We start from the raw sequence: 7,420 nt of genomic DNA, 5'->3' as shown, positions 1-7,420 counted from the left end.
GAAACGATGTTGGAATTGCTCCGTAAGAGGAGGGGAAAGAGCCGGTACTGGTTCAGGAAAAGGGCAAGTGGCCAGGCCTGAGGGATGAACGACTTCCCCCCAGGCTGGGAAAGGTTTTGGAGGTTCCAAAAGTGGAAACCTATTCTTGGCTTGTATGAAATCTGTGTGTGTGTGTGTGTGTGTGTGTGTGCGCGCGCGCGTGCCCGTCAGGGGTGCAGTAGGGATCGCTTCATGGGTAGCCTGGGAAAGTGGGATCCCGGGGCCTGGACATACACCAAAGACCACCACTCCTTTACCTCCCTGGCTTGCAGGCTGTGGAAATGTATCCTTCAGTGGTTACCCCAAGGGTCGTGGAATAATAGCAGCAAGACTGAAACAAACACAAAAACAAGGCTCTTCCCCCCAAAGCTTCCCCCCCCCCCAAATATTGAGACTTCACAGACCTAGAGAGAGAAGTGGGGAACCTCAGAACGTGACTAATGAATTTCCCGCCAACACTGACAGGCGGGCGCTGAGCCAGATTTCTTTAATTTGTAGGATTAAAAGACATGTGACGCTTCCTGCCCCGGAGTCAGTTGCCGCGGATTCATTCCAGCTAGACCTAGTTTCCCTAGGAGAGATTTCGGTAGGTAGAAGCTTGGGGGCTGTGCAGAGAATGAAAGAAGGTGGAGGAAGTCAGAGAGGGGCTAGGGGCCAGAGTCCCTTCCTGACAGTTTCCGTCCTCAGGACCCCGCCCGGACCGCCTTCCGAGAAAGAACCACCTGGCGCGCGGCCGCCTGTCCGGCTCCGACACAAACACACGCACGTGCGCCCCGCCCCCGCCGCGCGCACGCGCCCCGAGGCTCCGGCGACGGGCGCGCGCGCGGTGCTCGCTGCCCCCACGCTGCTCCCTCCGCTCGGATCGCGGCGTCTCCAGGTCCCCGCACCGCTCCACGCGGGACCCGCGGAGCCGGAGGCGGCGGCCGTGGTCGGTGGGCTCTGGCGGGCACGGCGGTCGAGGCGGCGGCGCGGCGGAGCGGAGCCCGGCGAGTCCCCGGGAGGCGATGTGGCCGGGCGCGGGCGCCTGCGTAAGGCGGGCGCCGCGACAGGCCGGCCGGTGAGGCGCCGGGGGAGGCCGCGACGGAGCTCCCGGACCCGCCATGGGCTGAGACACGTCCTTGCCGAGCAGGTGCAGTGACCAGCGGTGCCGGGGGGAGCCCGCCCCCACAGGCCCCGGGAACCCTCAGCCCTGTCGGTAGGCGCCCTACCCAACCGGTGCCCTGTTGACCTTCCCTCGGCTCCTCCCCAGAGGCCCCGCTGACCCTGCTGTCAAACCCGCTGCAACCCCTGTGAAACCAACAGCTCCTAACAATCCCGGGCATACTCCCCATCCTACACTCCTGTGACCCCAGCCGGGTAGGCCCGTGTGCTCACCTCCTCCTCTGCCCAGTATTTTGAGCCCACTGCCTGCACAGCGCTTGGGAACTACCCAGCATCTCTTTCTCTCTTCTAGCCCAGCGTTGGGGTGGAGGGGAAGGGGGGGGGGGAGGGAGGAGGAAGGGTCCTTCCCTTCAGAGGCGCTAGTGACCACAAACCCAGGCTGTCTCTCTGAAGCCTGTAGTCAAAGTGAGCCTTCCTTCCTTATCCCACCAGAACATGCCCGGGTGACTCCCTCCCAGATCTTGCTGGTGGCCTTCCTCGCCCTTCCCAGTGACACTATGCAACCCCAGCGTGACCCGCGAGGCCTCTGGCTCCTGCTGCTGTCCTTGTTCCTGCTCCTCTTTGAGGTGGCCAGGGCTGCCCGTCCTGTGGTTAGCTGCCCTGCTGCCTGCCTGTGCGCCAGCAACATCCTCAGTTGCTCCAAGCAGCAGCTGCCCAACGTGCCCCACTCCTTACCCAGCTACACCGCACTGTTAGACCTCAGCCACAACAACCTGAGCCGCCTGCGGGCGGAGTGGACGCCCACACGCCTGATCCACCTGCAGTCCCTGCTGCTGAGCCACAACCACCTGAACTTCATCTCCTCTGAGGCCTTTTCCCCAGTGCCCAACCTGCGCTACCTGGACCTCTCCTCCAACCAGCTCCGTACACTGGACGAGTTCCTGTTCAGTGAACTACAAGCGCTAGAGGTGCTGCTGCTCTACAATAACCATATTATGGCAGTGGACCGCTGCGCCTTCGACGACATGACCCAGCTGCAGAAACTCTACTTGAGCCAGAACCAGATTTCCCGCTTCCCTCTGGAGCTGGTTAAGGAAGGAGCCAAGCTACCCAAACTAACACTCCTGGATCTCTCCTCCAACAAGCTGAAGAACTTGCCATTGCCCGACCTGCAGAAGCTGCCGGCATGGGTCAAGAACGGGCTGTACCTGCACAACAACCCCCTGCACTGTGACTGTGAGCTCTACCAGCTCTTTTCGCACTGGCAGTACCGGCAGCTGAGCTCCGTGATGGACTTTCAGGAGGACCTGTACTGTATGAGCTCCAAAAAGCTGCACAATGTCTTCAACCTGAGTTTCCTCAACTGCAGCGAGTACAAGGAGCGTGCCTGGGAAGCCCACTTGGGTGACACCTTGACCATCAAGTGTGACACCAAGCAGCAGGGCATGACCAAGGTGTGGGTGACGCCAAGCAACGAACGGGTGCTAGATGAGGTGGCCAACAGCACAGTGACCGTGTCCAAGGACGGCAGTCTTCATTTCCAGCAGGTGCAGGTTGAGGATGGGGGTGTGTACACCTGCTACGCCATGGGGGAGGCTTTCAATGAGACACTGTCTGTGGAGTTGAAAGTGTATAATTTCACCTTGCACGGACACCACGACACCCTCAACACAGCCTATACCACCCTAGTGGGCTGTATCCTCAGTGTGGTCCTGGTCCTCATATACCTGTACCTAACCCCTTGCCGATGCTGGTGCCGGGGTGTCGAGAAACCATCCAGCCATCAAGGAGACAGCCTCAGCTCTTCCATGCTTAGTACCACACCCAATCACGATCCTATGGCCGGTGGGGACAAGGATGATGGTTTTGACCGGCGGGTGGCTTTCCTGGAGCCTGCTGGCCCCGGGCAGGGTCAAAATGGCAAGCTGAAGCCAGGCAACACCCTGCCAGTGCCCGAGGCAACAGGCAAGGGCCAACGGAGGATGTCGGATCCAGAATCGGTCAGCTCGGTCTTCTCTGATACACCCATTGTGGTGTGAGCAGGATGGGTTGGTGGGGAGATTCTGCCCCAGGAGAGGTAATGCACCCCTGAAGGATATGAGGGGATGGAAGAGAGGGCTGGCTGCCCAAGGGAGTGGGTTCCCCCTGACCGTGAGGGAATTGGTCACGGGTACAATAGCTGGCATAGACCTCAACCAGGGTGTGGCTGCCACGATTTTCAAATACGGATATGTCAAATCCTTAGGCAAGTGCTACACCCTTACCCAAAGCCCTGGGAATTCTCAGTGCGGTGGAGGAAGAGGAGCATGTCTGAGTTGGGTGGGAATGAGGTAGGGGCGGGGGGAAGAGCAGATTCCCGAAACTTTTTTGAGGTCATCCCTAGCTCCTTAAAAGAGAATCATTTGGGGGAAAAAAATTTTTTTTTTCTATCTCTGCCCACCCACACCTGCGGTGTTGTGTGTGCTGGGGGTTGGGGGGATCTTCCATAGGAGCCACACTGGGGAAGAGCTGTAGTATCTTCTTTGGCCAGGAAGTCACACTTCACAGCTGGGGAAATTGGAAACCTTTGGGAAAGTGAGTCAGGAAAAGGCTGAGGCCTCAATCAGTAATGCTCCCCAAAGCTATTGTGAGGTTTCCCACTAATGCCTCTCTTTCCCGATGAGTCCTGGATGGACGGATCTTTGCAGGAGCCTGGCCTGTTGCCTGTCAGATATGGCAACAATGTGAGAGGTGGTATCTGTCCCTTGTCCCGGAACCAGTGGCACAGAGGGATACAGCATGAACGGAGGGGGTCTGTGTCACAGCATACGTGCCATCACAAAACTTGTAGACGGGGGATAAGCTCCAGATTTGCTAATTCCCCGGTTGGTGAAACCCTTGATTATCATTTGGTTCCCAGCACCTGTGTGTCAGACCAGGGTGGGGGCTGCCGGAGGCAGAGCTTTCATGGGTGCCTGCCACAGACGTGGGATATGGGGCTGCCTCACACTAGGCAGAGGAGGGTAAATCAACCTCTATTATGTAGCATCCAGCTGGACGTACCTGATTTCGTGTTTGCCATCTCTTCTCTCAGGCTTCTTAGCAAGTTCAGGTGGGATTGAGTTTTCCCTAATATGCTGCTCTGCAATGGGAGGAATCCTGGAAAGTCTGGCCCCAGCTGGGCTAGACTGTGCTTGGGCATGGAGGGAACCAGTTATGTATTTTCTCTGTGTTGACAAAGCAGCCTCTCTTAGATCTCACCCTGCTGCAGAGCCAAAGCACGGGATTTCATTATCCGAGGGGTTGGAATTCTGCCCCAGAATGGCAAGGCGGAGTGCAGCTTAGAGTTCTGCCCCTCTCCACAAGGTTCTAGGCAACCTTGTAACAGACAGTGGCACTGAACTCTCAGAAGGAAAGTTCTGCCACCTCCATCCCTCTCAGCCAGAGGTCTGTGCAGTTGTGGTGGTCAGGCCAGAGGAACTTAAGAACAGGCCCAACATTCCATTCCATCCAAGGCTGCAGAATACTTTGGGTCTGGAGATGACTGCGTCCCTTGACTATACTGCAGGCCCTGGGAGATGGGTGCTCTGAGCTTTGGCAAGGGGACCAGCAGGGCACAGGTGAAAATGTCCTCTGATGTTGGTCTTTTTCAGTGTCTTCCCTTCTCCCAACCAAGTCCCCTGTCCATTGGAAGTCCTCCAGATCTTCTAGCTTTCTGACCTGCTTTTTAGGTTCCAAGAGGTGTCATCGACCTGTGGGTGAGGGCTGCTTGCTAGGAGGGCCTGACTCCTGCTGCCTGTTGGGATGGGAAAGGGGACCGGAACGCAACATCTTCCCCTTGTCTGTGCCTGGGATGTCAAGACTGCTGTCCGTCCTTTAATTAGTAACCTCGTTTGTTGGGAGAGGTGCAGCCTTTCCCTCAAGTACTTGCATGCTCCTAGGTATGCACGCTTATAGGTACGCATGCACACCAGCACCTTGACTTCCACCAGGACAGTGATTCTTCAGTCCCCACTAACGTCCCCTGTCAGAGTGGGTTCCGCCTATGCTCACAGCTTCATGCACACAGCTTTTGTATCCCATAGGAGAGACAGTGACTGCGCCAGGCTCCCCAAATACCAACTCTTGTACTTTTAATTTCTGAACTCCCTGAAGCTTTACCCACATCTCCCTGGCACCAAATAACTTCTCTGCAAAGGCTGGGGTTAGGAGAACCACAGGTCAGGGCACCTGGGAAGAAGGGCCCATGAGGAGCTAGCTGGGTCTTCAGACCCCTCTGAAACCTTCCTTGGATGAAAGTCCATGTATGTGAGAAATAAATGTATAACTAGGTCAATGACCGACCCAGAAGGAAACTGGCAGGGGAGCAAGCAGCTAGAAGTTGTTCTCCCTGTGTTAACTGCCCCGGAAAGACAGGCGCATGAAGGAAAACTTGTCTGGTTATGTTCCAGAGACTTCTGGGGATTTTGTTAATGGAGCTATAGGAACCAGGCATCCCTCCTCTGACTTATTAGGGAACCTGGGAAAATTTCATCTCCGTGCTGCAATTTCCCGCTAGGCACCACCTAGGGCTCTGAAAATCTTTAAAAGTCAAATGAAATTGGCCTTCTAGAGCATTCTGAGTTCCTGAGGACTAAGAGGGCCATTCTCTTCATAAGTCCTACCCCGTTTAGGGACCAGGAAAAGGCCCCTCGTAAGGCCCTGTATCCCTACTGTATCCACTAGGTAGGCCCCTCATTTGAAAGACTGGTAGATGTGCCTAGCTGCCCCACCAAGAGATTGAACCGATTAGCCTCTTCCCATGGTTTCAGTTGATAGAACCCAAAGGCAGCTTTCTACTTGGGGGATTAGGTACTCAGTATATATGAGCTCACTAGAACCTTGTGTAGGAAACTGCCAGGTCTGGTTATAAGAAAAGGCTGAGAAATCACTTCCTCCCTTCCCCCCCACCCTGCACCCATAAACGAGACATGTCTCCCAGGAAGCAGCTGTCCCTGGAGACAGAATATGACAGGGCTCTACAATCTGTCTATGTGATTATTTGTGATCTATTTTCTTTGCTTGTATTTATGGGGCTCCTAGGAAGGGGCCAGGAGAGAGTACACTCAGCTGGGGACAGTAAAGCTGACTGATACCAATTTTCTGTGTGTTCTTTCCTCTGTACTTCCTTGTAGCCCTGCTGGCAAAGCAAGCAGGCCTCCCAGTCCGGGATCCTATCCCTCCCACTTATGTACAATCCAGGCTGGCAGACCTTGGAGCCTCTGGGCTCTGACACTAGACTATGATCATTAAACCTGGCTTGAGTCTCTGTTCTGGCATAGTCTGTGACTGCTTTATTTATCTTTTCAGCCTGTGGGTGGGGCTTTCTCTACCTCAGAAGTATGTGGCCTAAGTAAGGAGAGGTATTTAAATGCTATTATAAAGGCAAGGGTAGGATCCACATCCAGGCATGAAAATAGACCAGGGTCAACAAACTCCTTCTGTAAAGAGCCAGATAGTAAATACGTTAGGCTTTGCAGGCCATACACTCTCTGTTACAACTACTTAGTTGGTCCATTGTGATAGGAAGGCAGCCATAGACAGTACATAAACTAATGACTGTGGCTCTGTTCTAGTAAAAATTTATTTACAGACATTGAAATTTGAATTTCACATAATTTTAACATGGCTTTTGAGTTTTTTCAGCCATTTAAAAATGTTAAAACTCTTATTAGCTCACAGACCATACAAAACCCAGCAGTGGCCTGATTTTGGCCAGCAGACCATAGTTTCCCAACCTGATAGGATTCTCAAAAGAAATGCCACTGACCAGCAGGAGAGAGTTTAGAAATTCCTTTACCTGAGACTACAGCCTATAGATAATGAAGTCTTCCTAGATCCCTGGGGAGGAGGGCTGCCTCCCCACAGAGTTTTCTTAAAAGTCTGGATGAAGCCTACTAACCGTGCTATGGAAAACACTTGGACTGGATTAGAAGAATTGGTGGAAAGCAGCTCAGTTTCAGTATTTTGATTATTACCTGTATTTTTGCATGCTGTAAATGGTAACTAAGTTCGGCTAAAAGTATATTCATCGAATGGGCAAGTTAATATTCACAGATAGTTTAGCGTGTCCTGGGCGTTGCATACAACAGAGAAATGCAACCCCCAGGTTCTTGGTACAGACACAATCTATCAGGATTCTACTAAACTCTGAACAGGCAAATTCTTTGGGTACTCTCTGGGTACTTCTGGAAGGGGATTGTCGGGGTAGATTCCAAAAGGGGAGAGGAGATGGTATAAAGAAGAAAGAAAGGAATTTGAA

The 7,420-nt window shown here is 53.8% G+C and overlaps 1 protein-coding gene across 2 annotated transcripts; it reads left to right on the top strand.

Moving 5' to 3' along the window:
• The first annotated feature begins 889 nt into the window (after nucleotides 1–889).
• Nucleotides 890–6,432, top strand: AMIGO1 (adhesion molecule with Ig like domain 1). Of its 2 annotated transcripts, none has more exons than XM_045478558.1 (2): nucleotides 890–1,234; nucleotides 1,633–6,432. In XM_045478558.1, exon 2 carries the CDS (start codon nucleotides 1,698–1,700, stop codon nucleotides 3,177–3,179), a length of 1,482 nt encoding a protein of 493 aa, XP_045334514.1. In that variant the 5' UTR covers nucleotides 890–1,234; nucleotides 1,633–1,697; the 3' UTR covers nucleotides 3,180–6,432. The 2 variants fall into 2 exon arrangements, with proteins under 2 accessions (XP_045334514.1, XP_045334513.1); XM_045478557.1 differs by having other exon boundaries at nucleotides 1,055–1,168.
• The last annotated feature ends 988 nt before the right edge of the window (nucleotides 6,433–7,420 follow it).

This window comes from Leopardus geoffroyi, chromosome C1 (genome assembly GCF_018350155.1).
Source record: "Leopardus geoffroyi isolate Oge1 chromosome C1, O.geoffroyi_Oge1_pat1.0, whole genome shotgun sequence".
NCBI lineage: Eukaryota > Metazoa > Chordata > Mammalia > Carnivora > Felidae > Leopardus > Leopardus geoffroyi.
The sequence above is the reverse complement of the archived record's forward strand: the minus strand, read 5'-3'. Positions and strand labels throughout refer to the sequence as shown.

Bases quoted from the DNA above. Each gene is read 5' to 3' on its own strand.
- AMIGO1 (XM_045478558.1), top strand. From the start codon at position 1,698: ATGCAACCCCAGCGTGACCCGCGAGGCCTCTGGCTCCTGCTGCTGTCC.